Source organism: Canis lupus, chromosome 38 (assembly GCF_003254725.2).
Source record: "Canis lupus dingo isolate Sandy chromosome 38, ASM325472v2, whole genome shotgun sequence".
In the NCBI taxonomy this organism is placed as follows: domain Eukaryota; kingdom Metazoa; phylum Chordata; class Mammalia; order Carnivora; family Canidae; genus Canis; species Canis lupus.
The window spans coordinates 24,116,770-24,136,388 of NC_064280.1; the positions used below are offsets into that span (position 1 = coordinate 24,116,770).

At 57.8% G+C, this 19,619-nt stretch overlaps 1 protein-coding gene and 1 long non-coding RNA gene across 2 annotated transcripts; both read right to left on the reverse strand.

Moving 5' to 3' along the window:
• Positions 1–1,002: 1,002 nt before the first annotated feature.
• Positions 1,003–4,012, reverse strand: LOC125754550 (uncharacterized). Its single transcript, XR_007409148.1, has 2 exons — positions 2,595–4,012; positions 1,003–1,809 (listed from the first exon to the last, which is right to left on the reverse strand). It is a non-coding gene; the product is annotated as an uncharacterized LOC125754550 (long non-coding RNA).
• Positions 4,013–8,685: 4,673 nt separating this feature from the next.
• On the reverse strand, positions 8,686–13,070 carry LOC112642823 (antigen-presenting glycoprotein CD1d). Its single transcript, XM_025420632.3, has 5 exons — positions 12,380–13,070; positions 12,006–12,284; positions 11,391–11,669; positions 10,383–10,485; positions 8,686–10,284 (listed from the first exon to the last, which is right to left on the reverse strand). The coding sequence occupies exons 1-5, from the start codon at positions 13,068–13,070 to the stop codon at positions 10,263–10,265; spliced, it is 1,374 nt and encodes a 457-aa protein (XP_025276417.1). The 3' UTR covers positions 8,686–10,262.
• Positions 13,071–19,619: the final 6,549 nt, after the last annotated feature.

Consider the following 19,619-nt stretch of genomic DNA (forward strand, 5'->3'; position numbering starts at 1 on the left):
TAACACAAATCAAAGGTGCTGTTCAATTATTTTAACTTATCAGCCCTTTCCCCCAATGTTTTATTTCAGATCATTTCTGTGGTCCTTTATTCCACATCACTAACTCCTTCTTCCGTAGTGTTTATTCTGTTGTTAAGATCCTACACTATGCTTTTCTCACAACACTTTCTGTACATTTTTTAAAAGACTTTATTTATTTATTTATTCATGAGAGGCAGAGACACAGGCAGAGGGAGAAGCAGGCTCCATGCAGGGAGCCCGACCTGGGACTCCATCCCAGGATTCCAGGATCATGCCCTGGGCTGAAGGCAAGTGTTAAACCGCTGAGCCACCCAGGGATTCCCTAGTTCTGTACATTTTAAAAGTTTTCCAGTAATCTATGAGATTCCCCATTTTCACACATTCTTTTTATCTTGACGTTTAAATTTCTAAATATATATTATGTGTTTTTCTTTGAAGAGAGAGGTTTATAAAGGACTATGGATGCAGTGTAAGTGAACCTCAAGTAAAGTAACCTGAAGCTAGTGGCCACAGAGCCATCACCAGCTCTAGGCCCTACTAGCCAAGTAGAGGGAGTCATTAGTGGAACCCAGGAGGAGAAAGTGATGCAGAGCCAGCCACTCTGAGGGGAGCTGTGATCCCTACCTGAGGGCCAGAGATAGCCCACGGCCGTGCCCCGAGCCAAACTTATTGCTGGTCCTAGTTTCGAACTCCTTTCCTGTTAGTTTCAACATCTCGGCTATCAGTGGATCCCTTTCTCTTGATATCTTTTTTTAATGTGTCCCATTTTCCTCTAATACCTTCCATTTGTTTTATGATGTTCTACATTGTACATAGATACCATGGGGTCTTGATAATTCAGCTCTTTTACTCCTAACTCTGGGAAACGAACTAGGGGTGGTGGAAGGGGAGGTGGGCGGGGGGTGGGGGTGACTGGGTGATGGGCACTGAGGGGGGCACTTGATGGGATGAGCACTGGGTGTTATTCTGTATGTTGGCAAATTGAACACCAATAAAAGTAAATTTATTAAAAAAATAATAATTCAGCTCTTTTGCTTTGTTTTTATTTCTAAGAACATGCAATCTCTTTCCAGTGCAGGGCTGCTGAAGTGAGGAGGTGACTGCTCCGATTGTCTTAAGTATAACATGAACGTTAGCCTAGGCAAGTGTTTAAAATTGACCTTGCCTTTCAACCGTCCTGTCCTCCCAGAGCTACAGTGCTTCTCGCCAAGTCTGATTTCTTTGGTCTCATCAATATTCAATCCTGGAGCCTGGCGGGAGTTAGACACGTTTCATCTTTTGAGACAGGGTAAAATCACAAGAAGACGTGAGACTAGACTCTTCTATTTGACGGTCCCACCCGCACTTCCCCTTTTCTCAGCACAAGGAGACTGGGAAGCTAGGGAGAATTTTTAGGTCAAGTAAATTATTGCTGCATTTGAGAGTCTCGAGACCCCAGCACCCCAGCCCGCCCCCGACATCGCTTCCTCGTCTCTCTGAACGCTGCCAAGCTTTCTTCTCCAGTGTTGCTTCCTTCCTCACGGGTAAGGTGACCTCTCTCTGAAGATCAGTCCGTTGGGCGTTTTCTTGCTTCCACATCTCTTCAATAGCTTCCTAGATAAATACCCCTTTTATAATGTCTAATTCTTACTGTTATGATGGTAACAAGGATCTTCCACCTCCTTTCCGATCCCAGTCAGAAAGCTGCTCATCGTGTTTGCAGCATATCCAAATTGCAAAGAAAAGGATAGTCTCTTTGTTGTTGTTGTTGTTTTCCTACGACTGCTCTGGTTCACCTCTAGCTTCGATCTGTTTGATTAAAAGAAAGGAAAGAAAGAATACAGTCACATATAAACCTCAGCGTGGCCTCGTGGATTCCATTTTTCTGTCATGAACTTAGGAGCTCCCCTCGAGAGGATCGCAGAGCTTCCCAAGGGCTGCGGCTCCGTCGGGGGTGACAGCCAATGGTCAAAACGGTGCAGAGTCTCCGGAGAGTACTGGGTGCTGTCAGAGTCGCGGCCCGCTGTCCCCCTGTTGCTTTGAGCCACCCCGTGTTACCGTAAACCGTCTTCCTGTTGCTCCCCGCTGGGGTGCCCCCCGCCAAGGCATGGTAGTTTAGCTTCCCTTAGGGAATGGAAAGCTGGCCAAGGAGCCACAGCACATCGGCGGTTCGTCGCTTCCCGTGGCGCTCTGGTGTTTGAGTCCCTCTTAGCTTCACACACGTGTGAGTCGTCATCCCCATGAAGAAAGGAAGGGGAAGTTCAGAGAAGTAAGTTGAATTCTCATGACGCTGCCGGGACCCAGCCAAGTGGACGGCAACAGACCGCGTGGCTTCGTCGGTGGCGGCCACCCAGCCACCCCCGGCCCGCCGAGCCCAGGAGGCCGCGGTCACCAGCACAGTGGCCGCCTCCCGCCCATCGCACTGGCCCTGCTCCCGGGGACACGAGGCCACACAGCTGCGCCGCCCTGTCCTCCTACAGAGAAACCACCGTCCCCTTTCCAGGCCCGGCCCTGCGCTCGGGGTGCCTACACCGGTGGCACTTCACAGGAAGCCCGCGTCCCCGCCCTCCTCGTGGGTCCCCCTTGGCACCTACCTGGGGATGTCGATCTTCTGACACAAGTCAACTTCGGTTTTGCTTCGGCCGCCGAACTCTGTGGTCGGCCTGTCCCGGCCCAGGACCCCCCGAGCCCGCACCGGTGTCTGCACGGTGCTCGCCTCGGGGAGCCCACGGCCCCCTGCACCCTTCTCTGCGGGACCGCATTCGCCTGCAGCCTCCGGCCTGCTTCCTTCGCTTTCCCAAAATAGTCTCAGGGGTGCATCTGTGGGGCGAGACGTCTACGGTTTCTTCCTGTGACGAGACCTTGTCCAAGAGCTTTCCCAAGGGCTGTTCTGAAAAATCACGTCTAGTCTCCTCCCGGCTGCCAGTCTGCGGAGAAAGCCAGCTCCTTGTACCTGCGGTCCCACGACAACTACGACGCTGGTTATTTCTTTTTATGGTTGTTACCCAATTCAGATTTGCTCTTTATGAGTTACCCGTCGAGTCTGCCCTGTTACTCTTGGAGCTCTGAGCTGCTTCTTATAAATGAGTAAGAGATGTTTCCCATTATTAACACTGTGCAAGGCCATCTGTGATTTAATATAGATATTTTCCCCAATCTGTCTCCTGCCATACAAAACTCTAATTTTTAAATTTATATTCGAATTTATATTTATAAATATATTTTATTTATATATTTAAAATAAAATGCATATTTTATTTTATTTTATTTATTTTATTTTATAGTTTACTTGTTCCTATTTTGGTAAAAAAAAAAAAAAAGACTTCAAAACTTCCGTGTTTAATATATCTGGAATTTATTTACGCTGCGAGGGAGATTTCCAATATTATGGTTTTCCTAGACGGAGAGCCAGCGCCCTCATTGATCACGCTTCTGCAGTGACAGGAACTCTCTCCTTTCCCTGCCTTCCTCTTTTACTCCTCTATACTCTGGTTTCTTTTCAGATTGCATAAATCTTTTGCCTATTTTACTCCTCTACTCAACTATTGCTCAATTTTATCACCAGAGTCCTTTCTTCTTAGCTTTTCATGATTTGATTAGATTTTCTCCGAAACACGTCTGACACAAAACATAGCCTTCATTTAAGGTATGTAACACTTGAATTCGATATGTTTGTATATTGTAATACGATTGCCATTGTACCAATAATTAGCACCTCTTTCATGTCACAAAATTAATAGCTTTTTAGTGGTTGGAATAATTAAAAGCTAGAGTCTTAGCCAGTTTGATGATTTGTATTCGCTCTACTGTAGTTAGAATCTCTGTCCAGGTTCACATCCGTCCTGTCCCCCCACACGCACCCCCACTGCCCATAACCGTATTTTGATGACACTGCCTCTGAGTTTTAACATTTAGTACCGCAGATCCCATACTCAGACCATTTTTTTTTTCACATTTTTGGCTATTTTAATACCAAGAATGTCATTTAGCTTACACATCTTGGGGATTGATATTTGATTATTTTAACTCTTTTTTTTTAAATTTTATTTATTTATTTATTTATGATAGTCACACAGAGAGAGAGAGACAGAGACACAGCCAGAGAGAGAAGCAGGCTCCATGCACCGGGAGCCCGACGTGGGATTCGATCCAGGGTCTCCAGGATCGCGCCCTGGGCCAAAGGCAGACGCCAAACCGCTGCGCCACCCAGGGATCCCTATTTTAACTCTTCTAAACCAAGAACAGACTGTATGTTTCCATTCATTCAGAACGTGTCTTTTGCCCCTCAGAGGACTCCGTGCCTTTTCTTCATTTGGGGTCTGTACCATTTTTGTGAAATCTCTTCCTAAGAATTTTATAATTCTGTCATTTTTTTTGAATGGACTATTTATTCCCGTTTTCAGGTCTAGTTGGTTATTGCTAATAGAGAGAATAGCTTTTTTAATAAATTTATTTTTTATTGGTGTTCAATTTGTCAACATATAGAATAACACCCAGTGCTCATCCCGTCAAGTGCCCACCTCAGTGCCCGTCACCCATTCACCCCCACTCCCCGCCCACCTCCCGAGAGAATAGCTTTGATTTGCATACACTTACCTTGTCCCCATGACAAAAATTCCCATCTAAATGCAAGTCGTTTTTTGCTCTGTCAAATACCGTTGCTTGGATTTTCTTTTTTTCTTACTGGGGTTCAATTTGCCCACATATAGCACCCAGTGCTCATCCCATCAAGTGCCCCCCTCAGTGCCCGTCACCCAGTCACCCCCACCCCCCGCCCACCTCCCCTTCCACCACCCCTAGTTCGTTTCCCAGAGTTAGGAGTCTTCGTGTTCTGTCTCCCTTTCTGAGATTTCCCACTCATTTTTTCTCCTTTCCTCTTTATTCCCTTTCACTATTATTTATATTCCCCAAATGAATGAGACCATATAATGTTTGTCCTTCTCCGATTGACTTACTTCACTCAGCATAATACCCTCCAGTTCCATCCACGTCGAAGCAAATGGTGGGTATTTGTCGTTTCTAATGGCTGAGGAATATTCCATTGTGTACATAGACCACATCTTCTTTATCCATCATCTTTCGATGGACACCGAGGCTCCTTCCACAGTTGGGCTATCGTGGCCATTGCTGCTAGAAACATCGGGGTGCAGGTGTCCCGGCGTTTCACTGCATCTGTATCTTTGGGGTAAATCCCCAGCGGGGCAATTGCTGGGTCGTAGGGCAAGTCTATTTTTAACTCTTTGAGGAACCTCCACACAGTTTTCAGAGTGGCTGCACCAGCTCACATCGTCCCCTCCAAAGCTAGAACACAGCAGAGTCTCCCATACAGTCCTCCTTCTTCAAAAAAGCTGGCAAGGTTGGTGGGTTCCCCCGTGGGGCCACAGCGTGAAGTCATGCCAGGCCTCTGACGTCACTGGGGTTGCCGTGGCGACCTGATGTGCTTTGACCCAGGGTCGGAGGGGCAGCCCAACGGGGCAAGAGGGTTCCCCTTTCTCCACATTGTTGCTTGGATTTTCCATGTATGAAAGGTCTTACCATCTGCAGGAAGAGTTAAGCTTAGCTCTTCTCGTCACATCTATAGAGGACACAAGGGTCCCTCTGCCTTGCCAGCTGGGTCTCGGGCTCGAGAGAAGAGGACTTCTGCTTGGTTTTCCAAAGGCCACGAGGCCGGCATCTCAACTCGGGCTCCTCACGGCTCACCAGGCCTGGCCCCGGCCTCCCGGCACATTCTCTGTGTCGAGCGCTCTTTGCCCAGCAAGAAACCGGCCCCACTTCCCGTTTCTCTTTTGCCAGCACCACGACCTTAAACGTCTGAAGTGCAGCGCAGGGTGTGCGACTCTGCACCCTCCAAAATGCGCTCCCGGGAGTGGACTCTACATTTCTAAGGTGAAACTGCCCCCAGGCCAGCGCCATCCCGGAGCTCTCAGGCCTTGATGTGGCCGGCGCTGCTGAAATCTGGAATCCGAGATCCAGGCCGCGGATGTGACTTCCCACTTCCCTCCATTTCAAGCTAGAGCTTGAAATTAATCTTCTCAGGAAGCTCTGACCAGGCTGCTTTCCCCCTCCGGTTCCTCTGCCCGCAGCTGCTGCGTGTCCGCACGCAAACGAGGCTTCCCTCGGAGGCCTTTTTCACACGGAGCACGTCGTAACCCACGGGGATGTCCGTGTGCATCCCGACGTCGGACACACTGTCCAGCACAGGCCCGGCGGGGGGGCTCAACATTCCCTGGCTCAGGGCTGGGGGTCATCCCTGACGCGGCTGCAGACAATGCTTCGCAACCCACAGGTGGCAGGTGTACATGTTCGACTGCAGGTTGAGCGCACAGCACTTTGCTTGGCTTCCATGCTCGACCTCTAACTTCTAGGTCTGAGCCTCACTCCTCTTGGCGGGGGCGGGGGGGGGGACACAGAACCTCAGCTTTCCCCAGTCTCTGCCGCGGTTCCCGGAGTCCTGACCCGAATCCAACAACCCCCGGTGCTTGTCCCCTGAGCCACGCAGACAAGCGAGGCTCAAATGTTCGCCTCGCTTCCCGCACCGCCTCTCAGATCCGGTGTCCGTCCTGACCTTTCGGTGCCACAGTCACAAGCATGTGTCACAGCTTCCCCGCTCCACCGCCCAGGACTGCCCCCTGGTCACTCTCCCCGGGACCTGCCGCTGCCCTGGCACACGTGTCACGGGCAGCTAGAGCCCTCACACACACCTTGCTCTGGCTTGCGAAGATCTTCCAGTCTAACCTGCCACGTCCTACACCGTCTGCCATCACTGAACCTTCGGCGACGCAACCTGGGGTTCCTGTCTCCCCGTTCTGCAACATTCTTCCCCGGGGCACACGGGAATGCACGGGCACCTTGTGTGCGTGGGTAAGAATGAAAAATAAAATCTCAAGGAAAGGAATGAAGACATGCGTTCAAACATGAAATATTATCCAGATACATAACTTCAGAATTTTTCCAAAAAAAAAATGAGTTTGGGCCCACAAAGTTTTTCCGCTTATGGTTTTTTATTTATTTATTTATTTATTTATTTATTTATTTATTTATTTATTTTTAGGGTTTTTTTTTTTTTTTGCTTGTGTTTTAAATGTCCCAGGCCGTCTAGGAACAGGGGTGCGCTCAAGGTGGGGAGCCCGCAGGGTCAAGACACCAGGCACAAGCCCCAGGGCTGTGCTGCACAAAGGCCAGGTGGAAGGGTCCAGCTTAGCAAAGGTGGACGTGTGTCCGCTGATAGACGTGAGGGGAAAGCCCCTCACCCTGTGAGCCAGAAGGAGGAAGATGTGGGACTCATTCCTGGATAATCCTGACTTTCCCAGGGAAATAGAAAAGACGGTCAGGTGCAGGGTGAAAAGCCAAGGGACTAAATGTAGAAGAGCCTTCTAGGGACGGTGCAGCAGGATCACAGAAGCCCTGGGGGAAGCCAGCCTGAATTGGAAACCGCAGCCAGAGGGCCCAGCCTCCCCGCGCAGCGCCCCACGGCAGCGGCCGCACTGAGCCAACGGGGCAGGGGGCGCAGAAGCCGTGGGGAGACCGTCGGGGCAGGGAGCCTGAGGAGTGGACAGTCGCACGGGAGGGTCCCCGTGGCCTCCGCAGAACAGAGGCCCATCCCGGGAGGTGGCGCTTGGAAGCCGGGGCTGTGCACGCACAGCAAACGGTACATCCCTCAAAAGCCTGTGCCCCGTCACGCCTGCCCTGCTTGGTTTATCACCGGGTCGCCTCCTAACCCCAGCATGGCCTGGCAGGGAAGCTCTGGGAGGGGAAGCCACGGCCTCACCGCGAAGCCCATCGACTCTGTGCCAGACTTAAGAGCAAGGGTCAGGTGAGGGACAGCCTCGGAGAGCGTGCCAAGGCCTCCATATGGTCACAGACGCACCACGGGCACCCACCCGAGTCCAGTTAGGAAGCAGAAACCACAGCATAAGCAAAACAGACGGGGGTTAGTAGAATCGGTAAACGTGAGAAGACGGTAACTAAGATAAAAAGAAGACCCTTCGGAAAACTGCAGGGCTGGGGAAGAATGTGCAAGGAGGCATGGCTGGAAAGGTGACCCTGCCCCTCCAGGGCTAGAGCGCAGGCGTCGTCGGAGCAGGTGGAGGCCGAGAGGGCCACACGCGGCCTGCAGTCGGTGCGCACGCTGGAGCAGTTCTGCAGACACGGCAGGGGCACGAGCATAGGCCGGGCAAGGCCCTGCAGGTGGAGTGGGCTCCCGGACGGACCGACGGACAACGTGCCAGTGATCCTTGGGGGCGCCGGTGTCGTGCAGACAGGGCATGGGAAGGTTATGGCCCGGCTGAGGGCACAGGGCCGTGTCCAGGTGCTCTGGGCAGGTGGCAGGGCCCGGCAGGGTGGGCACCTGCGCACCCACTGTGCGCTCCCAGCCCGGGGGGGCAGAGGGGCCTGGCAAGGTGGGCACCGGTACACCCACTGAGTGCTCCAGGTGGGAGGATGGCCTGGCAGGGTGGGCACCCACTCTCAGACCCACTGCGCTGGCCGGGACCTGGGGCAGCCCCTCCCTCCCTCGGGCAGGGCCCCCCCACCCCCACCGATCTCAGAAGGGACTGGAACGTGCGGCCTGAGTGTGCACCGGCCACCGGGAGGGTCCACAGCCTCCACCGCGGGAGGAGGATGAGCCAACTGGGCGCCTGGGTCAGGTGGTATCAGGGACGGTAACAGGGCGAGGGGGGGCGGTCCTTGTTTTAGTTTAAAGATTTTATTTATTCACGAGAGACAGAGGCCGAGACGCAGGCAGATGGAGAAGCAGGCTCCATGCAGGGAGCCCGATGTGGGACTCGATCCCAGGGCCCCGGGGTCACGCCCTGGGCTGAAGGCAGGCGCCGGCCCACGGGGCCCCCAGGCGCCCCCAGGTCCCTGCTGTGAAGGCGTTACACACCACACGCTGGTCCGCATTTGCTCCCCACCCCCGGGAGGTCACCTGTCGTCTCCCGCCGGGTGCTGTGCCCAGATGCCAGGAAGGGGTGGCTTATACCCCGTTCTGCAGGCTGGGGGTCCAAGGCCGGGCGCCTGAGTCAGGATCCTGCTTCCACTTGACACAGGAGGACCCTGCGGCCAAGGCCCTTGCTGGTTCGCCTCCAGCCTCCCCTTCCAGGAAGCCCCCCGCCCCCCGACTAAGCCCAGGCCCGGGGCCCCACTAGCCGTCGGAGGAATCCGTGGCACCGCGTTCCCCAAAGCCAAGGCGCCGCGTCTGAATGTCAGAACCCCCCAAAGGCCTGTTCAGACACACGTTCCGGGGGCCCCGCTCCCGTCCCTCACTTAGTAGGGCCGAGACGGGGTCCCGGTCAGGAGAAGGCAGCTGGGAACCAGGGCCCTGGGAGCCGGGAGGTCCTCGCCCACATCCAAGGCTCCACCTGCGGGCCCAGCGTACAAGAGGCCGAATATCCTAATTCTCTCCAGCAAACACTCTCCAAAGTTTAGCCCCACTTCCCGGAGACACTCGAGGGTCCCCAACTGGGCGGGACCAGCGCAGCCGGCCCAAGCCGACTCCTTCAGGACTCCCTTCCTCCAATCTCAACAAAGTGGCCGTTTGGAAAAAACCGCCCCACCCAGAGTAACTTCGTTTTGTTCTGTTTTTTCCTAACCCGCTCCCATTTCCCCTTCGCAAATCAGTTACAGCAAATAAACCCTGAGACACCCCCGTTTCCCACAGCCTTTCTCTGAAAGAGGAACATGTCCCCCTTGTTAAAGCCGGATTCGCAGAAGCAGCTGTGCCCCCGAACTACCAACCTGTCATTCAGGACCAGCTCTTTTCCAAAAGAGACCCGAACTCTGAGCCCGCCCGCGGCCATCCGGGAGCCGCCCAGGGGAACGCGGCGCGGGGCACACGTCTTGGAAGAGCTCGAGTGCGCGTGTTAACGGGCTCGCGCGAGAACCTAGCCATCGGCTCCCCTGGAAAATGTAGGCTCTTCCTCGATTCATGCGCCCCTTCCTCTCCGACTTCCTGGGGCGCGAGCGCTTCCCAGATCGCGGCCAAGGGCGCCACCCGACACTGACGGCCGCACACGGCCTCGCGCGGCGTTCCCTGCGTGCCCCCGGACCTTTGCACGCCCTGGTTTACAGAACCCCTTGCGGCTTAGAAACTTGCAGTTTACTGAGAAAGAGCTTTGACCTTAGACTGTTAAAGGGCCGTGATGCAAGCTGCCCTGTGAGTGTCCTGTGTCCCCGAGGCAGCCTTTCTTCACCCTCAGCCGCTGCGCCCACGTCCTGGGCCCTTGGGGTCCTGAGTCCCACACGGGCAGGTGCGGCGAGCACAGTCACAAGATGTCTTGATAGGAGCTGAGAAGGTGTAGGGGGGAGAAGGCATTAAGGGGGGCGCAGGGGGCGAGGCAACAGGGAGAGGCTGAGGGAAGGGGGGTCAGGAAGGGGACACCTACCGGCGCGCCCTGCACCAGGCGGCTGAGCATCCAAGGCACCCGATCACCAGGAGGGACCCCAGCACGGCCACGGCGACCAGCCACGCGGAGGAGCGGCTCCTCCCTGCGTGGGGATCACAGGCTCTCACCCCAGGACCCCTTCCTACGCCCACAGGAGGGTGTCGAAGCACTTCTCACCGCCTCCCCCCAGGGAGCGCCCACTCTGTTCCTCTGCAATCCAGGGAGCCCGTCTCGTCTCCGGGCCTAGGGGCCAGGACCCCGCGCTGGAGCACAAGGCGGGACCCCGCGCAGAGGAAGGACCCCAGCGGCCAGGCCGACCTGGGTCAGCTCTTCCACTCCCCCCGCGGGATCAGGGCCAGCGGACCCGACCCAGCTCAGTGCCCGTCCCTTCAGCCCTAAACTCAGAAGAATGGCACCGGTTTCAAAGGAGCTGGGGACAAGGGGCCTCCAGGCGGGGCACAGTCAGGGAGCCCTCAACCCTGCCTCTCTGGGGGAGGGACCCCTCCTGGGATTCTTTATTTGACACCTACTTCTGGACCTGCAAATTGTTTGGTCTCTTTTTTCTTAAATATGGGACATTTATCTCAACCCCCCCCCCTTTTTTTTAAGATTTTATTTATTTGACAGAGAAAAAGAGAAAGAAAGAGAAAGAGATAGAGCGTGCACTAGCACAAGCCGGAGGGTGGGGGGCGGGCAGCAGAGGGAGAGGGAGAAGCAGGCTCCCCACCAAGCAGGAGCCCCACCCAGGGCTGGATCCTATGATCCCACGACCTGAGCTGAAGGCAGACGCTCCACCGACTGAGCCCCCACCCACGGTGGACGGTGCCCCATCCCGACCCTTCTCCTGTGCAGACTTTGTTCCTCTAAGTGGCTGCCCTCCTGGCGGGGAGCGGGCTCATCTTGGAAACTCCTCTGTCCTGTGTGTCCAAACCCACCTGTGGCCCAGGCCCCTCTGGATGCTCGCAGACCCCCCTCCTCGTGCACAGTGGGGCCCCAGCCCCTCCTCACCCCAGTGGAGGACCATGTCCTGGCCCCCTAGACTGCTGTGCTTCACCCGGCAGGACAGGCCGGCTGCCTCCTGGGCTGCTACGTCCAGGGTCGCTCGGAGATACCACGTGCCGTCAGCATGGGGCAGGACGTCGCCTCGCCGGGTGCCCCGCTGCTCCTGCTCGCCCCGCATCCACGTCACCCGCACAGGCTTGGGGTGGAAGCCGGAGACGTGGCACACCAGCCGCAGCCGGCCAGGCCCGGGAGCGGGGCCCGCGGACAGCCAGGCCTCGGGTCGCTCTGTGTCCAACGAGGAAGCGGGGGATCTCAAGGTGGCGACCCGCTGGGGTGGAGGCCCTCCTGACTCTCCCTCACAGCCCCTCACAGATCCTCCGGGATCCCCTGCAGAGCCCTGTGAGGTGTACTGCTCTAACTGTTCCCCGGTCTCTTTGGGCAGAGACCCTGCTTGACCCCCACTGTCTACCTAATTCAGCTCCTGGGACCCCAGGGGTGCTGAGTGAGCCTCTGCAGGAGGAGTAAACAGCCTCAGGCCCCCACCCCACTCCCCGGTGACCCCAGAGTCTGGCCCCAGCGCCCATGCACCGGGGTGCAGGCAGGGGTGAGGGGCAGGCTCACCTTGCTTCTCCAGTTCCGACCTCCCTGCCTCCAGCAGGCCTCTGACAAACGGGGGGCAGGTGTCCCGGAGGAGCTCCCGCACCGTCCTCCTGGTCCCCTGGTCCTTGTTGAGCTCCTTGGTGGCCCTGTGCACCCAGCGCGGGGCCTGGGGCGCGGGCACCCAGTGAGACCCTTGGAAACTCAGGATCTCTTCCCCCTGGACGGCTGCGTGGAAGAAGTCCTCGGAGGTGTTCCCGGGGCGCACCTCGCAGCCGGCGGACACCTGGATCTCCAAGGGGTCTGCGAGCAGGCGGGGCGGGGACCAGGTCAGGGCGCGGGCGCGGGCGCGGGTCGGGGGCCCGGGGAGGGGGCGGCCGCCGGGGCCGGGGGCTCACAGCGCAGCTGCAGCATCTTCACGAGCTCCCGCACGTCCCGGGTGAAGCTGCGGCGGTACAGGCCCAGCTGCTCCTGCAGCGCGCGCCACCTCCCCGCGCCCCACGCGCCGCGCGCCCAGGGCCGGAGGCAGCGGACGGCGTCCGAGCCGTTGCTCCAGCCGAAGGCCTGCAGCTCCCCGAGCCAAGCCTGCCCGTCCGTGCGCGCCCAGCTGCCGTTGGCGAACACCGACACCTGCAGGCAGCGCAGCCGGGACGGGGACGGGGGCGGGGACGGGGGCGCGGACGGGGACGGGGGCGCGGACGGGGACCGGGGCGCGGCGGGCGGATCGCCGGCGCCCAGCGGCAGCCACGCGGCCCACAGCAGCCACCAGCCGCGCGGGATCCGCACCTGCGCCGTGGCCCGTCGGGGGCCCCGGGACCCTGGGTCTCCGGCGCCCCCCGCGCGCGCCGCCCCGCGCGCCCCCAGGGCTCCCCCGACCCACGGGGCGACCCCCCCACCCAGCGGCGGCCGCGGAGCGCCCAGGGCACCGGCTGGGGAGCCCACCTCGCCGCCCTCCCCGCGGGACGGCCCCTCCGCCCCAGCCCTCCCCCGCACCCCCCGGCAGGATGTCGCTCTTAAAGCCGCTCCTCGGGCCGCGCCCCCCGCGACACCCCTCCCCGTCCCCTCCTCCAATCTCCGTCCCCGGCCCATCCTCCCCCAGAGCCCCATCCCCGGCCCATCCGAGCCCACAAGCTCACATCTCTGGCCCCATCCGAGCCCACAAACTCCAAGGCCCCGCCCCTCCTCCTCCCAAGCCCCCATCCCCCGTCCCCATCCTCCCCCCAAGCTCCCATCCCCTGCCCCATCCTCCCCCCAGCTCCCAGCACCCGCCCCATCCTCCCCCCAAGCTGCCATCCCCCACCAGTTCCCAGCACCTGCCCCCATCCTCTCCCCCAAGCTCCCATGCCCCTCCCCATCCTCCTCTGAAGCTGCCATGCCCCACCACATCCTCCCCCAAGCTCCCATCCCCCACCCCATCCTCCCCCCTCAAGCTCCCATCCTCCACCCCAAGCTCCCATCCTCCCCCCAAGCTCCCGTCCCCCGCCCCCATCCTCCCCCTCCAACATCTGAATCCTCCGCCCCTCCAATCTCCTTGCCCCCACCTCGCACCCCCCAATCTCATCAATATCCCCCTCAGTGTCCCCAGCCCCTCTTTCCCCCCCATCCAGGCTCCTGTTTCCCTCCTGCCCCCCTGCCCCTCCCGCTCACCCCCTGCCTCTCCACCTGCCCCGTCTGCTCCAGCCCCTCCTCCGGTCACCCTCCAGATGTGAGCCTCTGCCCGAAAGGCCAAAAGCCCATTACGACTGCACGGGGACAGCAGGGCCCCCACGGCTCCCAGTGGCCCTGAACAACCGGCCGGGGCTCCAGAGCGTCCACGCTAGTGAGGACAGGCCCCTCTGGCAGGTCCAAACCTAGACGCCCCGACACCTCCCAGCCCCGCACTACTCTTACCTGAATCCTGGGCAACTCCTCCAGCCCCCGTCTTTGGAAGCATCTCGAGTGTGTCCTCCTCTACCTTTCCAGCGCCACCACCACCGCCCTAACCTGCGGCTGCATCTCCGGAAGTAGGTTTCTTAAGATAAAGACCACGGAGGTGGATGGGGCCTGGCCTGACCTCGGTGGCCCTGCTGTGTCCCTCCCATTGCTCCGTGCCTGGCCCAGCCACCAGGCTTTCAGTTCCTCCAACATGCAAAGCTTCTTCATGCCTGACCTCTTTGTAGAGTTTCCTCCACTTGGAAAGCTCCAGGCCCGCTCCTCCTGTCACCCCCTTCTGATGCGTAGTTTCTCTTACTCAGACCTCAGCTCAAAGGTCACTTTCTCAAGGGGTCTTCCCGGATCTCCCTGAATGAGCAAAGGCAGACAGGAAGACCCTAAGGGGCCCCTCTCCGCTGCCAGCTGTGTCACTCCCCGCTCCCCGCGCACATCTGCTGGTAATTACAACAAGAAGAGGGCCAAGCTCTGTCTCTCTCCCAGCCCTCCCGGCCCCCGCGGAGCCTGCGGGGTGCAGGGACAGTCCTCCAGAGACAGGGCTGTGTCTGGGAGGCAGCCCTTACCCAGCCCGCCTCGGGGCGCTCAGTGCGGCCCCAGAACACTTTGAGACCACACGGACAAATTATTTTGAGGGCTTCTGGGAGGCCCAGCTGCTTAGGCACCTCCCTGCGGCTCGGGTCATGGTCTCAGGGTCCTGGGATCGAGTTCCGGTATCGGGCTCCCTCCTCAAAGGGGAACCCGCTTCTCCCTCTCCCTCTACTGCTCCCCCTGCTTGTGCTTTCTCTCTGTCAAATAGATAAATACAATCTTCCAAAAAATTATTTGTGCTGCACGGGGAGAGTGACTGAATGAAGCTGTGAAACTGACCAAATAGTGGCTGGAAGCCCAGAGAGGAGGCGGAAAAGTAAAAGGATCAAGGCTCTCCGAATCCCAGCGCGGTGCCTCACTTAGCGTCCTCCCAGCGTCCAGCCTCCTGTCAAACTTGAAGAATCTGTTTATAGTTTATCTGCATCCTCGAATTTTCTAGTGCTAACATCCTTTCTGACTCAAGAACTGTTTGTGATTTTTTTTTTTTTTTATCAGAAACAAAAGCCAGGTAGCATGACCGTCAGAGATCGGGGTTATGGAGGAGATACGCCAACGAATTTTCCAAAGGTCGCGTGAGGCAGATGCATTTAGCCACGACAGCTTTAGCCGCTTCCTTCTGGAGGAGACTCATGGAGTCACCGGAGGACCCTGGGGGGCAAGGCCAGGTCCCATCCCACAGGTTGGGGTCACAGAAGCAGGGCACGGGCGTCATCAGGAGGAGGGGCCAGAGTGCTCCCCCGGTGCTGGGAACCGGCTACCATCCGAGCCCCCAGATCAAGCCCACCCTCGCTTCTAGAGCATTTTTGGTTCCCCAAGAGCCGTCACATGGGCCACTTCGCGTGCCCCCCATAACAACTGCTGGAGAGAAGGGTCATCACCCCAGGGGGCCAGGGAGCGGCCTGGCCACAGCAACGTGGGCCAGCACTCCGATTGAGGTCTGCTAACCCCTGGCCCAGGACTTCTTTTTCTCAGGGCTGCATTGGGGGGGGTGGGGGCGGCACGTCCTACTAGGAGATAGGATGATACCAGGTGACAGGATTCCTGTGGTTTCCTTCAGCCTCGAGGGTCCGTGACCCCAGGCCACCACGGCCGGGGCAGGGTGGAGGCCGCTCCGAGGATCACAAGGGTCTGACCAACAGTGGCCACAGACAGGACCAGCGCTGGAGGCCCGGCCGGGCACCTGGGTCTGCGGCTTGACTTCCACCCCGGCCTCCCGGTGGGGGGGAGGAGGCCCCGGGACCACCCGGGGGGCTTCTCGCGCCCCCCGGGGCTCCTTCCCACGCTGGGCCTGCCGCTGACCTGAGCCGACCCCGGCAGGCTCCACCCGAGTGTCGTGGGCGCTCTGACCCCCGAGAACTGGCGCCCGCGTGTCGCTCTCAGAAATCAAAGGGCTCCTTTCCGTTCTCACCTCCTGCCCTGGTCTGACTCGACACGGTGCCCAGTGGCCACTACACTGCCGGCCGCACCGCAGGTCCCGATGCATGTGTATCGGGCAAGAATGTCACTAAGCGCGTCTAGTCCGCGGCGTTCTGAGCCGTCTGAGCGGTGACTTACCCGTCCTGCTAAAGGCTCCAAAAGGTGTCTTGCCGGTTATGTCCCCTGCGGTCTTCAGCACTTACAACCGTCCCAGGCGCGCAAATATTTTTTTAAAGAGAACGAAGACGGGTGGTATTAACTCACCTTTCACTGCTGGGCTAAGTGGTGCGAGATTTCCGCGGGTTTCAGTGGGGACGCTGGGCCCCTAGCTCGGCTGCGTTCTTCCCAAGCATCACGTTCTTCCCACCAAACCTCGCACCTTCGCCCCTAAGACCCCCCGGCAGGCCCTGACTGTGCTGGCGACGGAGGTCAGGGGAGGGCCAGCGGATTTTCGGGATTTTCCCACCCAGGAGAGGAATGTGAGTAAGGGTGTGAGGGTCTGGGACCCTGGGGCCGAGACGGCGGGGCGGGAGGCAGAAGGGGAGCTGGGCCCCGAGGTCCCCCATCCCACTGCTCAGCCATCAGTACAGGTAGTGCCGCCAGCAGCAGCACGGGCGCAGCGGGAGCCGGGCCAGTGTGGACGCTGCCTGCGCACGCTCCTCACGTGCTCCAGGGGTGAGCCCTTGGTCCCCGCCCGAGGCAGTGGTGAAGCAGGGTCCCCGCATTCACAGCTGGGGTCACAGATCACAGACCGGATCTGCGCAGCCTTGGCCCATGGCTACCCCGCGGGTGCCGTGCACACCTGACAGCACCGCCAGCCCCGGTGCACACCCGTGCACACTAGTGTACACCTGTGCACGCCTGTGACGGCACCACCAGTCCCCGTGCACATCCGTGTACACCTGTGCACGCCTGATGGTACCGCCAGCCCCCGTGCACACCCATGCACACCAGTGCACACCCATCAGCACCACCAGCCCCAGTGCCCAGTACACACCGTGCACACCCGTGTGTGCCCGACGGTATCGCCAGCCCCGGTGCACACCCGTGCACGCCCGTGCATGCCCAACGGCACAGCCAGCCCTGGTGCACACCCATGTACACCCGTGCATGCCCGACGGCACCACCAGCCCCTGTGCACATCCATGTACTCCCGTGCATACCCGACAGCACTGCCAGCCCCCATGCACACCCAACGGCACCACAAGCCCCCATGCACACCCTTGCGCGCCCGATGGCACCGCCAGCCCCAGTGTGCACCCATGCACACCCTTGTGCGTCCTACAGCACCGCCAGCCCCGGTGCACACCTATACACACCGTGCGTGCCCTACAGCACCGCCAGCCCCCATGCACACCCATGCACACCAGTGCATACCCGTGCACACCCGATGGCACCGCCAGCCCTGGTGGACACCGTGCATACCCGTGTGTGCCCGACGGCACCGCTAGCCCCCGTTCACACCCATGCACACCCGACGGCACCATCAGCCCCAGTGCACACCCGGGCACACCGAGACCCGTGTTCACAGCAGCCATGTGTGCAAGGACCCCGCACTGCAGCCATCCAGCTTGGGAGCCCTCGTGCTTCCTTAGGTGGTGCTTTCAGGTATTTCTTCCGTTTCTGAGGCTCCCAGTTATTATATTTTCAGGGCTGCTTCTCCAGGGCCCCTGCAAGTCCGCCCTAGACGTCCCAGCACAAACCCGCTGCAGTTTCTTGCTCTCCCCCACGTCTCTTCGGCTCACAGTTATTCTTTCCTCCCTTTTCCCTCCCTTCCTGCACTTTTGGGTACTTTTCTGGGGACCACCTTCTACGTCACCAACTCAACTATCTCGGTTGTGCTACTGACTTATTCACTGACTTGCTAATACTGGAGACTGGTTCCTAAGTTCTTAAATTAGGTCCATCTGATTTTTGAGGAAATCCTCCTGTTTTCATCATACTGTTCTTCTTTTTGTGAGGGTTTCTCTTCCTTTTTTTCCCCCCATTTTAGCTGACTTTACATTTTTGGCATACTTGTTTTATTATCTTTTGCCTTATTTCGTTACCTGCAGCTCTTGGGACGTGAATTTTCTTACTGTAACTGCTGACTCTTCCACGAACGTAACGTGCACTTGTTCTTAGGTCCTCCTCTCCGTCCGTACGCTTCCATTGAGGTTTTATAATTGTTTCCCTGTGAGCGTCCCATCTGACCTAGACTGCAGGGGAAATTCATGGAGAACTGTTTTGCATTTTGCTGCTGGCAAGGTCCTAGGAATGCCAGTGGTCCCCATCAGTTCTTATGTAATTCCTCAGTATGAGGCTCACTGTCCTGGTGGATGATATCAGGCCTCAAATCAGCGCATATCGCAGGCCTGGAGGGTAATTTCTCCAGCATGATTTATATATATATATATATTTTTTTTTTTTTTAATTTTACGCAAAGCCCTAGTGAGCTTTCTCATCACTTCCTGGGGTCAATAGCAGGGTTTTCTTGGCCCCTTGTCATAGATTTTACACCTATTAGAGGAGCCAGCATCATGAAGGGGACCCGTCTCACAAATTTCTACCTTCCACGATCCCAAGCCACGTCTCCGGTCCCTGCCTGGGCAGAGCAAAGCCAGCTGCCAGCACGTAGGTGTAAGCAGGACCCGCGCGCCCGTGAACTGCTGCCGTCCCTCCCTCTTACTGTGGTGGGTTCGGGGCTTCTCTTTCACACAGGCAGGTCTGGCTTGACTGTGTGTTTATCATCTTCGGGTGAAACGTACAAGTCTCTGAACCCTGGGCTGGGGTGCGGCGGGTCGGGGGGGCAGCCCCTATTACCTAACTGTGTTTTGTTACCGGAGACTATTCACCACGGTGTTGGATACTGTTTGGTTGGTTGGAGAAGAGCATTTGCAGTGACATCCTGTCCAAAAGGAGTCATTCAAAGCGGGGAAGAGTCTGAGATCATCAAAACAAAGAGCAATTTAGGGAGCTCGCCAGACCAGCCCGTGTCTGAAGATCCTTCCCGCGTCCTTCGTTCACCCGGCGGGCTGCTCTGGCAGGTGGCGTTAGGCCCCGGGTGCGAAAGTCACCGAAGGCACAACGTAGCTCGACACAAGAGTGGGAGGACTCAAGTGGCCTGGAAATCCACGCGTGTTAGCCACCGATGAAACAGAACAAAGGGGGATCCCTGGGCGGCTTGGCGGTTGAGCACCTGCCTTCGGCCCAGGGCGTGACCCCGGGGTCCCGGGATCGAGTCCCGCGTCAGGCTCCCTGCGTGGAGCCTGCTTCTCCCTCTGCCTGTGTCTCTGCCTCTCTCTGTGTCCCTCATGAATAAATAAAATCTTAAAAAAAAAAAAAAAAAAGAAAAGGAACAAAGTTCACAGGTTAACCGAAAAGAGGGAGGAAAACATGTCTTGAATGGCTGCTTTCTCACGTCCTACAACTTTCCCTTCAAGGAGAGGACGGGACACCTCGCCCTTTGAACCTGGTCCAGAACTCCAGGACTCACAACTCACAGATGAGGAGCCTCTGAAACATTTTGCAAGAAACACACAGCTACACTTGCCAGGGGTGTTGTCTACACAGATCTCGCGGATCCGGGGGATTTTTCATCCCCCCCCCCAGGGCCTCTCGTCCATTCCCTTCCCCTCCTTCCAGCCTGCCCTGCATCCCCTCTCCGGCTCCTGCTCTCCTACATCCGCCCCCTGCTCCAGCCCTCGTCCCAGGTGGCATCTCAGG